The 17,712-nt window shown below is 37.4% G+C and overlaps 1 protein-coding gene across 2 annotated transcripts in view; it reads left to right on the forward strand.

Moving 5' to 3' along the window:
• The first annotated feature begins 2,033 nt into the window (after positions 1–2,033).
• Positions 2,034–17,712, forward strand: part of RAB11FIP2 (RAB11 family interacting protein 2) — a 43,813-nt gene continuing 28,134 nt past the window's right edge. Inside the window, exons 1-4 of one of the 2 annotated variants that reach the window (XM_012505875.2) lie at positions 2,091–3,163; positions 8,406–8,848; positions 9,533–10,001; positions 14,912–14,971. In XM_012505875.2, the coding sequence (XP_012361329.2) occupies positions 2,811–3,163; positions 8,406–8,848; positions 9,533–10,001; positions 14,912–14,971 (1,325 nt within the window). In that variant the 5' untranslated portion in view covers positions 2,091–2,810. Of the gene's footprint in view, positions 3,164–8,405; positions 8,849–9,532; positions 10,002–14,911; positions 14,972–17,712 lie in introns of both variants that reach the window. The other variant, XM_003255011.4, reaches the window with a different exon arrangement.

Below are 17,712 nucleotides of genomic sequence, written 5' to 3' on the forward strand. Positions count from 1 at the left end.
CAATAAACATTTTGGGAGAAGGACTTTGATCCCAGATCTTATGTAATTGCCATTATTTTTCACTATAAGCCAAACATATCTTTGACTCAACTGTCATGTTTTTATTCTCTTAATATAATCAAAAAAGGAAAACATTCTATAGGAAGTCATTTCCTTATTATAATGCAATCCCAGATTCTATTTAGCTCATTTGGTTTGTTTATTTGCTTTACCTGGGGGCAAAAATATGTTATTTTATTATTCTGGCTTAAAAAATTTTAAGTCATAATTTCTGATTTCACCAGTAAAACTAAACAATTTTGGCTCTAGCCAGGTGCTGGGAAAACTCGAAAGAAATTTAGGTGCTACAGAAAGAGAGGTTAGTAATTCCAATTGTTCAGCTCTTGCCTTTAGAGTATTCTCTGAATTGTGTTGGAGTATGTTATTGCGTTGCTGTGAACTACTGCTGCCAACTTCTACCCTAGAGACGGCTATATTTCAGAGATGAGTGAAATGATACTTGTAAACAAGTTTATAATCATTAATAAAGCTTACCAAACAATTTAAGCTCTTCAGAAATACATATCCACTATTATAATTAATTTTCTATTGTTTAATTACAACCTTTGAGACATGAAGACTTTCAAAAATGTATTGTATGAGAACTCTAAACTTAATTAAATTTGATTTCATGATGTTTATTTGGTTTCTGTAAGTTTCAGGTGTCAAATTATTTCTCCTTAGAGATCCTGGTGAAATTCCACCATTGACTGTTCCAATGTACTGTTTAAAAATCCCTAAGAATATTTTTCTTTAAAGTTGACAACTGTGCACTCTGGGATCCAGATGCTATATTCGCAGTATGACGATTTTGTTCTGTTTTCCACACATGGCCTTTTCATACACTGTCTCCCAGGGATGGAAAATTCTGCCTTGAATGAGAAGTTTTAAACCTTGCTTGAAAATAATAAACATGATACTTTACATGTTTATGGCCATTTAAGTTAAAAAACGTGCGTTTACATGTATCATATTGTTTCACTCTCAAAATTAGTCTTGTAAAGGGAAAAAAGGCATTAAGTAATTCAATAAATTGTCTGCTGCATGCTAGCCACTATGAAGGGACTGCATGATAGACAAGGCAGTTCCAAAACTTAGAATTTCCTTGGGAAGGTAAGACACGAACAGAATTAAAGGCAATAGGGCTAGTACATAGGCGTCTCTTCCAATTGAGAAATAGAGGGGCAAAAGGAGATTTATGTGCCGCATTGTGCTAGGAAAGGCACATGTATTATGTCCTAAAACTCGAAACCCATGTTTGGGGCATGGTCTCCACATGATCTGCACAGTCTACCACAGTGTGAGTCCCCACGGGGGTCCTTTTGATGTCGAGCCCATAAGAGTCGTGATGGAGTCTTAGACATGAGGTAGAACTGGCTTTTTTACTCATGAAAACACTGAGGCTCAGGGAGGTGAAATGACTCGGCCAAGGTCACACACACTGATAGCGGCAGAGGCGCGGCCGGAACCAGGTCTTCTGATGCCAGCCCAGTGCCTCCCTACATCTCTACTCCCTGTGTTAGTTTTGGAAACTATTTGCTTCCCTATCGCCCTTCGTCTGGGTGGGGGATGTCATTTTCAGTCAATTTACGGAGTTTTCAAAAAGAGAAGGGTGGATAGGAGATTGGAGAAAAGTTTGCTTTCGGTCAGTGAAGAGCCCTGATTCGTTCCAACACCATTTATGGACCTCCTCGTTCCAGGCACTGGGCATCCACGACACAGCGAAAACAGATTCCCTGCCCTCAAAGACGCCCTAGTTAGGGGCGTCTCCGGGTCTTTGATGACCTCCTGTCACGAGCGGTCCCCAGCCCTCCCCAGGGCTCACCTGCCGGCCTCTGCAGGTACCCACGTCCTTAGGACCCGCCACTGGGCCAGGCCTAAGCAGCACCAAGTCCCAGGCCCAGAGTCCCCGCCATTGCGTCCGCGTCGCGCGCCTCCAGTCGCCACGGCAACCAGGGAGGCGCTGACCCTTGACCTCGAGGCCCCGCCCCTTCACGTTCCCGAGACCAACATGGAGAAGGCCAACCCGGAAGTGCCGCCGCAGCCGCCCGCCCGGTGTTAGGAGCCGCCGGCCAGGCCAGGCCGAACCCAGCGCCCGCCGCCCTGCAGCCCGCGGCCCGCCCCGCGTCCCGCCGGCGCCGGGGCGGCCGCGTCCCCCGCCCCCCTCCACTCCACCCCTGGCTACCCGCCCCCGCCCGAGAGGAGGAGCTGAGGCGAGAGGGAGGAGGAGGAGGGAGAGGTTTCCGAGAGGGAGCGAGGCCGCGTTAGCCGACGGCGGTTCGTATTACCGGGGTCGGGAGGAGGAGCCGGGCCGGGCCTGCGGACGAACTCCGGGCAGGCGGGAAGTGCGGAGGCAGCGGAGGCTGCTCGGCCGCAAGGAGGCAGGCGGGAGGCCAGGGGTTCAGAATTAGGGCAGGGGGCTCCCTTCACCCCCGCAGCCCTCCGCCCGGGTCCCGGTGGCCAGGCCTCAGTGCCCGCAGGCCTAGGGAAGGTGGAGACAGGAGCGGGGGTCCGCGCAGAGGCCTGCACGGCGCGGCCAGGTGATGGTGGGCCTCTGTGTTTCTCCAGACGAAAGGGGACCCCCGGAGCGGCCGTGCCCCTGGGCTGCCCCTGCGAGGCGTTTTGATATCAGCCATAGGGAAGTCGGGGAGCCCTGAGCCTGCCTGTCTCCGTCAACAGTCCTTAGGATGCAGTGATTAAGGAATTAGGCTCTCCCTCCGGGAGGGGCACTGCCTGTGCTTGTGAACTCGGGTGCAGAGAAACAGGACAGGATGATGCTGTCCGAGCAAGCCCAAAAGTGGTTTCCAACCCACGTGCAGGTCACAGTGCTCCAAGCCAAAGATCTGAAGCCAAAAGGCAAAAGTGGTACCAATGACACATACACTATAATTCAGCTGGGCAAGGAAAAGTACTCCACCTCTGTAGCTGAGAAAACCCTTCAGCCAGTTTGGAAGGAGGAGGCCTCTTTCGAGCTACCTGGATTGCTAATGCAGGGAAGTCCAGAGAAATACATTCTTTTCCTTATAGTTATGCACAGGTCCCTGGTGGGTCTGGATAAATTTTTAGGGCAGGTGGCAATCAATCTCAGTGACATCTTTGAGGACAAACAAAGAAGGAAAACAGAGTAAGTTATGTAATTTATTTTGAATTTGGGGGAGTTTATGTCTTATTTATGGTTTTTCTGTTCTTGGAAATTATCCGTATACTTAGGGCGTTGGTTTTTGGATTGAAATATGATCCAGTTTTAAGCACCATATTTGCATGAATCTGAAGTAAAAGTAGCACTCGTGATGAAATATTTTTTAAATGGAATCATTAATGATCCCTTATTTCTGTTAAACATCTGTCAAATAATTGAATATTTTGCGGTGGATTTTAAGTAAGTTAACATTGTTTCAGTATAAGAGGACTGGATCACAGTATTGACCAACTAGAACTTCATATAAATTGTTATGGATTTTAAACCTTACAATTATCAATGAAATGGAAGATGAGAAATTAAATCTGGCAATGTAATGTTGATGTGTCGCACTTTGTAGCTGTCAAAAGATAAATTACCAGATTTAGAACTCAGTATTTCATTTCAACGTTATAAACACAGCCTTTATTTTAGCTCAGCCATTTTTCAGCGTCAGTGCGCCTTGGTGGGAGTCTATACCTGTTAGAAAAAAAAGAAAATTTTTAAAGTATGTACAAACATCCTCAACTTCGAATGCACTAACATTTTCCTTTGAATTTGCAATTACATCAGTTATTGTATTCAGAATTGGTTTTCCAAAGCTATTGTGTTTAGACCATATTAAAAGCTGTAGGATGGAGAGAATGATAAATTTTTGTGATGAAATGATTTGATGACATCTTCAGTGGCCTTTTCAGTATGACTTTTGAGCTTGAGTTAGATATATTTTAATTAAAAAAATCATAATATAAATTAACACCCTAGTGTGTGTCTTAAATTGAAAAAACAATATCCTTTTAGAGGTAGGTATACTCACCCCTTCCATGAACTTAAAAGGACATTATATTAATGAAATTAGTGGGAGAAAAATACTGGTTGAACTTCTAAGAGGACTTGCCATTTCCAAACTAGTGTTGGTGTTTTGTTCAGTTATAACTGAATTTATTTACTCTTTAAAAAACTTTCTTATAATGATATTTTTCTTGAAGTTTATGTTAATTCTTTACATTTTAAAACGACTCTCTTGTTCTTTGCTGTACATTTCTACTCTCAGGCTTGTCTTGATTGGATTTTTTTTCTTTCATTTTAAATCAGGTCTTATCCTAAGATTTAATATATGTGGAGTAAAAGTGTAGGGAGATCAGAAATACTAGGAATGCAGGAGGAAAAATGGTACCGTTTAATTGAGATGAAAATATTTTAGAAGGAGAGAAAGAGTTTTTTTTTTTAAGTGTAAAGTTTAGTATATATCAGTGATTTGAATAATAAAATTATTTGATACCTAAAGAGTGGCATTCAGTTTCCTCCAAGGGATTCTTTATCAAATTGAAAGTGGAAAATGGATAATTACCAAATAATCTGTTTCAAATTGCCAATTTTGGGTGACACTTAGTAAATATTTAACGTGTTTTGAATGTAAACTATTAAGTATATTGCACCTTCAAATTCCTCACTTCATTTATAGTACTTTAATATTCATAGATCATGTATTTCAGGCCTTCTCTGAAACATAAATTTTCCTAGTGAAAGTAGGCCCAAATGTGAACCCAAGGAGTCTGAGGATGAAATAACCTTTTACAGTTTCTTCTTGTTTTACTCCTAGTCCTGGGCAACATCACAGTTACAATACATTTGGTGTGAGCAATACTCTAATATTGTGGTCTCTCCTTACAGAAATTCTCTACTGGCTATTATATAAAATTGATTAGAACTTTAGGGGGAAAATGCTTTTAAATGTTATCAACAAGGTTTGTGATGTTATTGCATTCAAAGTGATTTTCATATGTTATTAAACCCTTAACATTTTATTTGTGGATAGATGGGGACCATGTATTTGATGAGGTATCTTTATTGGTAATATTTCTAGTTTTTTAATATATTTAATAGCTTCCTTTTCTAGCACAGCTGTACCTTTGGCCCAGTAAGAGACAGACTTGAGCCGCTGGTATATTGCAAGAAAGATATTTAATATTCTGCACATTGCTGAACTTTGTCAGCATATTCCCAAGTGCTTTTTAGAAAACTGTTTCGAGTGATGAGGACTACCAGCTGACTTAGAAGTCCTATGAAACTGCTGGGTGTGACACTTTTTACATTTTGACACTGAAGACATATATTTACAGCTTGTCTTCCAGTTGTGTCATGATAAAGAATATGACAACTGAAATTGTTTACTTATTTTCTTACCTTGAAAATAAATGTCTTTTTTCTCTCTTAAGGAACGGGGAAAAAGGGTCTGAGCCGGAACCCTTTGAGTGGGCCTGGGAAGAGAACTTCTGTATCTCCTCCTTTAGAGGATGTCTGGGTTGGTTCTGGCATGAGATTTAAAGAAATAATACAGTGTTTAGTAATAGAATGTTAAAATCGTTGATGCTGTTGTGTAATATCCATTGATTTTTTATAATAGAAGTAGGTGATGTTGACTTTTTTTTTAATGCTCATGAAAAGTAATAACAACCAGAGTCTCTAGAGTTAGATGTGACTCAAACATATGCAGATTTTAGGATGTGTGTGCTTCTCAGAGGTGCACCTGTGTCCTGGCCTCTGGCACTCTTACTGCCAATTTTGTCCCATTTCTGACCACACAGCACCAATTGCTTGGGAATAGTTCCCACATGTGTGCTGGTTTTTGAACATGGACCTGTGCCCACTAAAAATTGAACAGAGGCCATGTACAGTTTAAATCCAGTACTCCAGAGGTGAAAAAAAGTCAGCTAATCCAGTAAGCTCCAAATGCTGTGTTTTCATTTTATCTTTCTGAAGACTGGAAAAACAAATGCTATCTCCGAAATGATTCTTGAAGATCTCATTAAGACTTCCCTATTATATCATTTTCAAAACAAAGCAACTAAAGTTATTTGTCATTGCTACATTTTCAATGAGTATATTTGTAAAAGTTCTTTGCAGTTTTTTTTTGGGGGGGGTGGGGAATGGACATTATAGTGTATTTACAGTTTATAGTCAAATACTGATTTGCTTTATTCAGGTTTACATAGGTCTTTACAGTTCCGTACTAAAAAACAAGACAATATAAACACACACACACACATTCACACACAGTTGTAGCTTACTTGTAAGAATATAGTTCTAGAAATAAAAATGGAATAAACATTTAATGCAAGGCAGACTGCCTTCCAGGAGCTTATGCTCTAGCAATAGAAAATTTGCATTGTCTTTCTCTTCAGCTCTCACGTCTCCTGATTAAATACAGTGTCCTGCAGTATGTGCCAGCCATGTGGTTAACCTTATTAACATATGTGGTTCATCAAATAAGAAAGAGCTTCTATTTTCCTGCAGATGTTATTCATCAACTTTAGATTTTTTTCCTTATTGACTTTAATCTGACATTGGGAAGTTACATATCATTCCTTGTGCCTCAGTTTCCTCACCTGTGAAATAAAGATGTTAAAGTAGATGATTTATTGGTCTTATCTCTAAAAGTCTATGAATTTCCACTACCCTCACCCCCTTCCATTTTGGGGGCAATTGATTTTTTTTACTCATATTTGCTTTGATTTGTTACATACATGCTCGTTTTTGTTTGCAAATTTTTGGTACATTTTTTGCAAAGTGTATTCACCTACATTCTATAAAGCCTGAGGTACTACAGAGTATTTCTGAGATACTATTCGTCAGATGTGTTTCTCTCTCTATTGAAAATAGCTCTGTTTTCTAAAACCTTGAGTTAACTGCGTATATAATCTGCTTCATTTCCAGGCTTTTTGAGTGCTCAATTGTATGTTATTTAAGGTGGTCTATTTCACAGAGTTTATTGCTGTCATTTCTTATTTCTAGCCCCTGTTTCTTCAGATTTTACCATTTGCCTTACATAAGGGATTTTCTCAGTTTAAGGTCTCAGGCTAATGCTATTTTAAAATATTGATATTCTAAGAAATGGCTAGTTTTGATGCAACTATATCTGAATTGATTGAATTGCTCCAATTTAGTTAATCAAGAAAATATTTTTCTTCCTTGCCAAGATGTAGCTGGTATTTATATCATGTGCCAGTATTTCAACTTGATATACAGTAAATGTAATCTTCTCCTGGCATATCCACTTGGTAACAATGAGAGAAAGAACTAATGTAAAATTAGATCAGAGTTCCTTTGTAGCTAAGAAAATTTGTTACACTTGATTAGAGCTATATTTAAATAATAACCTGTGTGCAGGAATGGATATTATGCCTCATTGCTAAGTTACGTGAAAACATTATAGAAACTCTTTCAGGCTTGATTTTGTAGTTTTTTTGGCTGTTTTCCCATAGAATGACCACTTGTGACATGGACAACTGGAGAATTTCTCATGGATAAAAATACTACAAAACCAAAATATTGCTTCTTGTACATCATTTAAATACAGATAGTGCCATACATTGAAGGAACTAAAACATAAGATTTGGCTTCATTTACAAAATAATTTTTATTTGGTATTGTCACAGTAGCAATAGTAAAATGAAGCAAATAGATTCAAACAGGAAGCATTTTAGGTTTTTTTTTTCCTTTTGAAAACTTCACAAGATCTATTTTTTGTCACTTCTTGCATTTTACTTATTTTGCATATTTTATTCAGGAATAGGCTTTGATCCATTTTATATCAATCTAAATGACATCATATGCTGTTTTAATGATTAGCAAGCTGTATGCAATGATCTCCAATGTTAACAAAATTCTTTTGCTACTTTTACATAAGTAATACTTTGGGATGAGGCCAGGTATTTATTATTGTATTAAAATGTCACCAGTATTCATTTTATAATGCTCAAAAATAATTTGTATTGGTGAATTCTTTCAAAGTCTCTGCCTCAGTGTCTTTTAATGTTAAAAAAAAAAAATGTCCTTAGGCCATGAGCAACACTTAATCCCATATGGAAAACTTCTAGCATTGATAAGAATTTTTGATTATGAGTGATGTTCAAATCACAAAAGGAAAGATTATCTAAAAGCATTTTCAAACTTGCCAAAGACCTATTCATTCCTTCAGTGTATGTTACATCACAGAGACAGTGATCAGTTTTTTAAACTAAACAATAAGTAAAGCCCGAAATACTGTGGCTGACAGATTCTTTTTCAGGGCCTAGGTTGCCTTGATGTATAGTTACTTTACCTAAAAGGCTATCTGTATGTAACAGAACTCAGTATCCTCTCTTCATTAGGTGTTACAGCCTATTTTTTTTTTCTTCTCTTTAAGGTGGTTTAGATTAGAATCCAAACAAGGAAAACGAATCAAAAACAGGGGTGAGATAAAGGTCAATATTCAGTTTATGAGGAACAATATGACCGCAAGTATGTTTGACTTATCAATGAAGGACAAAACCAGATCTCCTTTTGCAAAGTTAAAAGATAAGATGAAGGGTAGAAAAAATGATGGAACATTTTCTGATACGTCTTCTGCAATCATTCCAAGTACTCACATTCCCGACGCCAATAGTGAATTTTCAAGTGGTGAAATGCAGATGAAATCCAAACCAAAAAAGCCTTTTCTTTTGGGTCCTCAGCGACTCTCGTCAGCGCATTCAATGTCCGATTTATCTGGGTCCCATATGTCTTCTGAGAAACTGAAGGCTGGCACCATAGGTCAAACACATCTTCTCGGACACCAGTTAGATTCCTTTGGAACAGTTCCAGAAAGTGGTAAGTGCCACATTCTTGTGTCCTCATTGGTCTGAACTACACTTTTAGTTTTTAAAGTTTAATTTCTAAATTTAGTAAATCAAAATAGCAGTTGCTTTATAGTATTTTACAAATTTTGTCATTCATCAAATATTGAGTACCTACTATACCTCAAATTGGACTAAGTTACTTGAAGGCAGAGCTTGTCTGCATTTGTATTTATATTATTAGATGATAATAAAATGAGTGCCAGTTTCCTTTTATGGCCTGGCTGCCTATTTTACTGCTGTTTCTACTATCTCAAAACCCTGAGAATAAATGAATGTTCCATTTCATCATTAAGTCCCTAGAAGAAAACTTTTATGTTTAGAAGTAAGAAAGTAAATTTAATGCTAATGAAAAAGTCTCTGAGAATTTTTAACATTATCGTGCCAACCAGAACCTCTAGTTTTGACATCATAGTTTATATGATTGTGAGCTGAATACATTACTAGTGGTCTAGCAATATGCTAGTTGTTATCAGCCTCGATGCTTCAGACTGCTACACCTTAGCATTTTAAGATTGTTTCCTTGATTTTTTGAAGGTTAATATGTTTAAGTAGCTAATTGCTCTCATTCTAAAGGCAGCAGAATGCACACAGACTGTGTCAAATAGTGTGATGTAATGTGTCACTGATTATGTACTAACTACAAAATTGTTTGTAGGAAGTCTCAAATCTCCACACAGAAGAACATTAAGCTTTGATACTTCTAAAATGAACCAACCTGACAGCATTGTGGATGGAGGTGAATTGTGTTTCGGAAGACAAAGTGACCCATTTACAAATGTGACTGTTGCATTACCCCAAAAATTTGCAACACTGCCAAGGAAGAAAAATCCATTTGAAGAAAGCAGTGAAACATGGGACAGCAGCATGAATTTATTTTCAAAACCAATTGAAATAAGAAAAGAAAATAAAAGAGAGAAAAGGGAGAAAGTTAGCCTGTTTGAAAGAGTGACTGGCAAAAAAGATAGCAGAAGATCTGATAAACTTAACAATGGGGGATCTGATAGCCCTTGTGACTTGAAATCACCTAATGCATTTAGTGAAAATCGCCAGGACTATTTTGATTATGACTCAACCAATCCATTTACAGCAAAATTCAGGGCTTCAAATATAATGCCATCTTCAAGGTAAGCTTAATATGGGGGAAGTTCTACTATTTGGGAAAATCTTGTACTTGAAAGTATCAAATATTTCTTTTAAATACTAGAATATTTTCAAGTCATTTTATTTTATTTGAAAAACATTTTTATTTCTATAATTAAATTATAGAGCCAGGCAATGTTGCATATATTTTTGGAACTGAACTTTTTTATTTTAAGAAAAGACTCTTATTCTCTATCCTGGTCTACTTCCATTATGTGAGCCAGAAATTCACCAAAACTTAGAGAGAAAACAACATGGCTTGTGATGAGACATGGCGAGAGTGAATTGCCAGTGGGTGTTAGTTCAAGCCAGAAATTTAGGTGATAATGTTTCTAGGGATTCATTCATGGGCTACCCGGAAAGGACCAACAGCAGGCCATGTGCTATTCTTTAAAAAATACCACCTTCAGTATTAATGGCTTTCCTAATAGATGTTAATTATCCTTATTAAATGGCTATTTAGAAGTGGTTTTTATTTGAGAATGCTTGTTATTGGAATTCAGTGACCCTCATGGATTCTATAGGTACACCCAAGGGATCTATATGATGATTTATAGTCAGAAATAATCACTCATGAGAAAGATTGGATTTTCCAGCTTTGAGTTTTCGGTTATATATATAATAGTGCTTTTCTTATTCCTTAGTATATCTAAATTATATCTATAATCTAAATTTAAATCTATATATAAATTTATATCTACATATATAGATATAAATGTAGATATGCTAAGGAATAAATTTAAATATGGTTATGGATTTTACAGAAGTAAATGATGAAATAGCTGATTAAGGAAACCTCAAGCAAAGAAAAGATAAATTCCCATCTTAAGTATAGTTGGCCCCCCATATTTGCAGGTTCTGCATTTTTGGATTCAATCAACCATGGAGTGAAAATATTTAAAAAATAAATAAGAAATAACAATATAGTAATGAAAAAATAATGCAGATTTAAAAAACAGTACAGTGTAACAACTGTTTACATAGATTTACATTGTATTAGGTATTATAAGTATCTAGAGATAATTTAAAATACATGGGAGGTTGCGTATATGTGCAAATACTGTACCATTTTGTATAGGGGACTTGAATATCCCTGGATTTTGGTATCCTCAGAGTACTGGAACCAGTCTCTCTCAGATACTGAGAGATGACTATAATTATCTTGGAAGAGCATTCTAGAGTGTTTACCACATAATAAAAGATTTTCTTCAAGACAGTAATATAGAGGGTACAGACCTGAATGGGAATACTGGCTTAGAAGTGCTATGACCTCCATAAACCTCAGTATCTCCATCTTTGAAACAAGGAAAATAATCCCACTTGATAGGATTCAGTGAGGATAAATGAAAGTACATAATACAAAGCCAGGCCCCAAATAGGGAATCCATAAATGGTGACGACAAATGTTTGATGTATTGTCATGTTATATTTTACTAAAAAACAGTGCTTTGTTTTGTCCCACTAGAAACAGCAAATAGAGTATTAACAGTCAATCACGCTTTTAGGCTGTGCCCTCTCACCTCTCTTATGTATCTTCCATGATATTTTAAAAATTTGCATTTAAAGTTTTCAAAGTGAAGTGTACTTTTTTGTTTTCTTTTACCTATAAATGGATATTTGCCATGGTTTAAAAGAGTATTCTGTTCTGTTTATAGACCATACACTAGAAAAATAACACTTTTATCATATGGTGTCAATATTTTATTGAAGAGTTTATAGTTTTGATATGCCATTCAAAAATATTTTGGTATTTTATATACTACACATATTACATTAAATCTTATATGGGTAAATAGAAATATATTTGCTTCTTTCCCCCTTTACTAAACTTTTTTTACAGAAGGTTGTTGGAAACAACTGTCCGAGATAACTTGGAGATGGGGCGATTTAGCTAATTTTAGAGTCAAAGAAAAGCAAGAAAATGGAAAATAGTAGGAAAATAATGTTTTTACATTATGGGCGCATATGGAAAAAAAAAAAGCTTATTGAGTATTCTCAAATCTTTAATTGCCCTGTATTTGAGCTGTTTATGTGGGCTGTTACGGGTTTTAAAAGTGCCTGTGGCATTTTGACACATCTAGGCTTTGTTTTCAGTTACTTTATTATTATTGGCTGTTTCTAGCAAAATTAGAGCTGTTTTATGATGTATGAAATGATTGCAAGTATGTAAAAAAAAATAGTTGTTTTTCATTTTATGACTTTCTCTTCTTCATATTTATGAGATGCCAGATATGAGGACAGAACATTTATGGATTCCTAGGAAGTTATTCTTTTTGCATCACAAACCATCCGTGTGGTAAATGTAAAACATTTGCAGTAAAGGGGTAGTTCTAGTTAATCTTATAAAAAAGAATAATTGAATATAAATAGACCCAAGAAGAGTGTGCAGTTCACGCTTTTGGCAAGCAGCTTTATCTTGAGTGGAATTTGGGAGGATATTGCCAAGGTAGCGTTGTCTTTATGTAACAGTATATTTCTATTTTTCCTCCCAGTATCAACCCTCAGCTATCTGGGACATTTTAAATTTCTCACATTAACATCCTAACCGAATGCACTTTTGGAGCTATGGACTCACATCATTAAGACACGTGCTGTGAATTTTTTTCAGGAGTGCTAAATAGACCTATTTATAGTTTCCTGGACTCTTGTGGCCAGTATTTGTGAGAATGCTGAACAAGGTTAAGGGTAAAATACATAGCCATGGAACTGCATTTTCTTCTTGGTGAGTGAACTGGCTCACTTGTGATTGCTGGTACCTAGGAACCATATTGTTACCCTCTGGTTGAATAATGTATATGATTAAAACTGGAGAATTTTCTTTATGCCCAAAATTTTAAAATGTACTAAGGCACACTTTTTTTTAGAAGTTAGACTTTTTATTCCTTAGTGTTAAGTAAAGTCCGCCTGAAGAAAGCACTTTGGAAACCACAAAAAATACCACATTTTGATTCTGTCCTTGGAATAGGTCCCATAGTTTTAACATAAAACTGATAGAGGAAATTAGGCATTATCTTGGATTACTTCAGCAAAGAGCAGGGCTCTTTGAAACACTTTTCCCCAAAGTTACTAATTTGCAGTCTCTTACATGCCCCTATTTCTTTGAAGCCTTTCCTGTTCTTGTAGGGAGGGGTAGTTGTTCCCTGTGCTGCAGCATTTTCTTACGTAAGTCTTGTCTTCTGTGGGCATGGCATTGTTCACTAATAGCTCAGTCTCACTTTTCTTGCCCACTACCATGAAGAGTTTGATAGCAGGGTCTGCATTTCATTCTTCTTTTTGCCCTTCATCTCCAGTGTGATGCTTGGTAGGTAGTAGGTGTTAGATATTTTGAATAAACCCACACAGTATAGCAGACCAGTTTCTTAATGCACACAGTGTAGCAAACCAGTTTCCTAATGCACACCGTATAGCAGAGTAGTTTCCTGAAATGCTACTCTCATTCCGTTAGCCTCCTACTTCCAGCCCTGCTTGCGTGGGCTGTGAAGGTCTTTCCAATAGACTGAAAACAGTTCCATAAAGCCAGATGTATGCATTTTTATGTACAACTAAACATTGTTAAAAATCTAAGTTTTAAAGGATTACTAAAATTTAATATTCAATCTAAATAGCACATTTCTGGAGCCTATTAAGAACTGTGTATTAGGGTAGGTTGTCAGCTGTAATAACCACAGGTATCAGTGGCTTATCACAGCAAAAGTTTATTGCTCACCCTTGTCACAAAGCAGTTCACTGGGATGGTGATAGGAAAAGTGAGTGCTTTGCTCTATGCATTCATCCGGCTCTGCACAGTCTCTCAGGAAGCAGGCTTCTTCCTTCTTGTGATGCCACTATTTAACACATGGCCCCCAAGATCAGTGCAGCACGGGAGGAAAGAGAGGATCAAAGGAGGGTCATTTCTGTGTGCCAGGCCTAGTGCAGTATGCATTACTTCCACATATGTCCCATTGGCCAGAGCTTACCCGTGCCCCAACCTCACTGCAACCTGTGAAGAACTATGACTTAGCTGTATACCCAGGAGGAAGCTGAATTGGGTTTAGTGAGCTTACAATATTGTGTGTGCCACTGTTGCCAAATCAGCTTGCTACTAAGAAGTCGGGATGCTGTCCAACGCTGGCATGCTGCAAAACTCCTACGACACATATACAGTAAGTAGAGTTGGAGTTCTTGTAATCTTCAGGAGAATGTTTTCTCAGTTTATTACTGGTACTAAGTTGTTTGTATTTTAAAATTGCTACTAGTCTTGTTTTTTAATTGTAAGTCACTGGTTGTTTAGCATCATCAGTATCAACTAATTTTTTTCATGCTTTATCAAATAAATTGTCAACTAATTTATCATGTGGTTTATCCCACAATTTGCGAAGTAATCCTTCTTTTTATCAGCAGTATATCATTTGCCAAAAACAAATATGCCTGAATGTTTGTTATACCATTTTTAATTTGTTCACAACAAATTATCTTTTAATATATTATAAATAATATCACAAATAATAAATTGTAAATAATGTTACCACCAGGCTGTTTTTCACTTTAAAGTGGAAATGATGGGTGTGTGTCTTCACCAAGCCAAATATGTTCATTTCTTTTTTTTTTTAACTAGGACATAGCAAGTTCTGGCTTATTTAAGAGTTCATGGAAGAGATGTATACTACTTTCAGGTCTGGCCCATGGAATGTCCTCTTAACACAATCCTCCATTTTGCCTCTTCCTCCATATCCTGGACCAGGGATTGGCAAACTAAGCTTGGAGGCCAAGTCTGGCTTGCTGCCAGTTTTTGTAAAGTTTTGTTCGAACACAGCCGCATTATGGTCATTATTGTGTACAGTGGTAGCGTTGAGTAGTTGTGACAGAGACCATATGGCCCACAAAGCTAAAACTATTTATTGTTTGGGCTTTACAGAAATACTTTGCTGACCCCTGCAGTAGCTGAATGGAGAGGATCTTTGAGATGGGCAGAGCTGTAAGTAGGAGCAGCCTAGGTCTCTGCATGCAAGTGGAAGGCCCACCTGACGAGGAATAGCCAGGTGGCCCTTGTCCGAATGATAATTTCACAGGATATAAGTTACTGAGATTTATATATATATATATATTTATTACAGCAGTTAGCATTATTTATCCTACTAAGGAGGGCACATGGGCTATAGTACCTTTTGTTGTGTTTAAGAAAGCCCTAGTCAAAAAAGTTTTAAGAACCACTGGTTTGCAACACCAAATCGAAACTCCTCTTTCTAACATTCTAAGGCTTGTTGTATTTTAGGCTTTTCTTAACCTTCCAAGTTTTCTTTTACTGTTCCTCACCAACCTGTTCTAGGTAAGTTAATTTCCTTACTGCATGTCCCTACACTGAGGTCCTTGTAAGCCATGCTGTCTTCATTCCCGGGCTCAATTGTGGGGTGCACTCTCAACTCATCTCTGAGTGTTCTTTTTTGAGTAATAACCTCGTGTTTCCTTTTGGATTTCTGCTGATACAGAAGAAGTAATTACTATACAATGTTTATTGTACCTAGGTCTTATATTAAGCTGTGTAAGCTTCGTAACAGTTGTGCAGAATCTTCTTTCTTGGGTGCACCACAGCACCTAGATTTGTGCATGACCTCAGTGCTGATCATCAAGGGCTCTTGGAGATTATTTTTTTTTAGCTACAATTTGTTGGGCCTCGCCTCTGACTGAATTAGAATTTTTAGTGAGTGGGCCCTGAAATGAAAAGCAACATTTTAATAACTTCCCATTGACTATCAGGTTTAAAAATTGCTGATCTACATTATGTCACCTACAGTGGTCCCCCTAATCTATGGGGATACGTTCCAAGACCCCCAGTGGATTCCTGAAACCAGGCACAGTTCCGAACCCTATATATCCTATTTTTTTTTCCTATACATATCTACCTATGATAAAGTTTAATTCATAAATTAGGCACAGTAAGAGAGTAACAATAATAATGAAATAGAACAATTACAACAATATGCCAGCATCACTCCTCTTGCACATTGGGGCCATTATTGAGTAAAATAAGGGCTACTCAAACACAAGCACTGTAAGACTGCAATAGGCAACCTGATAGCCGAGATGACTACTAAGTAACTAATGGGCAGGCAGTGTAGACAGTGTGGATACACTGAACAAAGGGACTGAACAAAGGGATGATTCACATCCCAGGCAGGACAGAATTGGATGGCCTACCATTTCATGAGGCTACTCAGAAGAACATGCAAATTAAAACTCAGGAATTATTTCTGGAATTTTCCATTTAATATTTTTGGACCATGGTGGGTAACTGAAACCGCGGAAAGCAAAACCACAGATAAGGGTGTGGGACTACTTTATTTCCTAAGCTTTCGGTAAGTATTCATTGTGAATGGAGATCAGGAATTGTGCTGGCAAATGCATACTTAATTTAGACAACTTAGTCATATTAGCTCTGCTTGCAGGTCCCTAACTAAGGTAGAGGGTACAGTAAAGAAGTTAGCTTGGCTAAAACAGGGATATGGTGGAAAGGAGTAAAAGATATGGCTGAATAGGTTAAACACATGCACACACACACACGCACATACGCACACACACCCTAAATTATAGTGAGCATTGAAGACCAGGCAAAAAAGTCTATTAAATATTTATGGCATCTATGGATGAATTGTTTCTCAGGATTGCAGTAAAACCTGAGAGTCAGTAGTAACGAATGACACTTAAAAATATGCTTCTATTTGTGTGCTACCCATAGTAAATTGAGGAGAAATTCCATGATGTGTATTCTTTGAAGGAGGTGTAAGTTCCTTGAAAAAGTTCAGGACCACAGAACTCCACCTACTGAAAGGAATTCTGCTTGAGAGAGTAAGATTTTCTCTCTGTTAGAGAAAATTGCTTATGTATGTCTTATTCTGAATTTTTTAAAAAAAATCAGTATAAGCCGACTACTCTGTGTGATGAGTTTCTGTTGTTTGATGTTAGAGGGGCAGCTGTTCTGAGAGTAATAATTTAATGGGAGATGTTTTTACCAGAGAATTTTGTTTGGGGACCGTCCTTCTATTTGTGACTCATGCAAAGAACATGCTTTCACTCCATTATTTTCTGCTCTAGTGTAGTAGTTGCGAATGCCATGTAGCAAATTCTTAGCTACTCTAGGATAACTAAATGGTATCTTCTATAATATTATTTCTAGTATTAATTGATTTTACAAAAGCATGTATTTCCATTTTTAATGTTTGGTGGAAGAGCCTGCCTCCTTTTTAGCAGATGATCTCACGCCAAATAGTTTATTTTTTAGGATGATACAGAAATAGTATTTAAAATCCAGACTTGTAATGTTTCAGTGATTTTTCATGGCAGTGTGCCTTCCACTTCTGAGGTCAGGTCTACCTGATTCTCCCCCTCTCTTCCTTCTTTCCTTCCTTAGTGAGTCAATTCCTGTCTGTGCTTGTGTCATACTTCCTTAGGAGGTACAAAAACATTGGTTACCTAGAATGTATATTTAAGTGTGTTTCTAATTTTCACAAATCACCATAAGTTTATAAGCATGTAGCCATTTTTATGAAATTGTATAACATGTTCATTAAAGGTCAAAGACTGTTCACTGTAGAATTTACATTTTGATTTTTAAAAAGCATAGTAAATAAATGATCATAAAGAGCCTATTGATAGTTTTTAAACCTTCATTTTTTATAATGTCCCAATGGACTTTTTTTTCCTGAATGAGTTTAAAGTTCA

The sequence above is a fragment of the Nomascus leucogenys genome, chromosome 3, assembly GCF_006542625.1.
Source record: "Nomascus leucogenys isolate Asia chromosome 3, Asia_NLE_v1, whole genome shotgun sequence".
Classification (NCBI taxonomy): Eukaryota; Metazoa; Chordata; class Mammalia; order Primates; family Hylobatidae; genus Nomascus; species Nomascus leucogenys.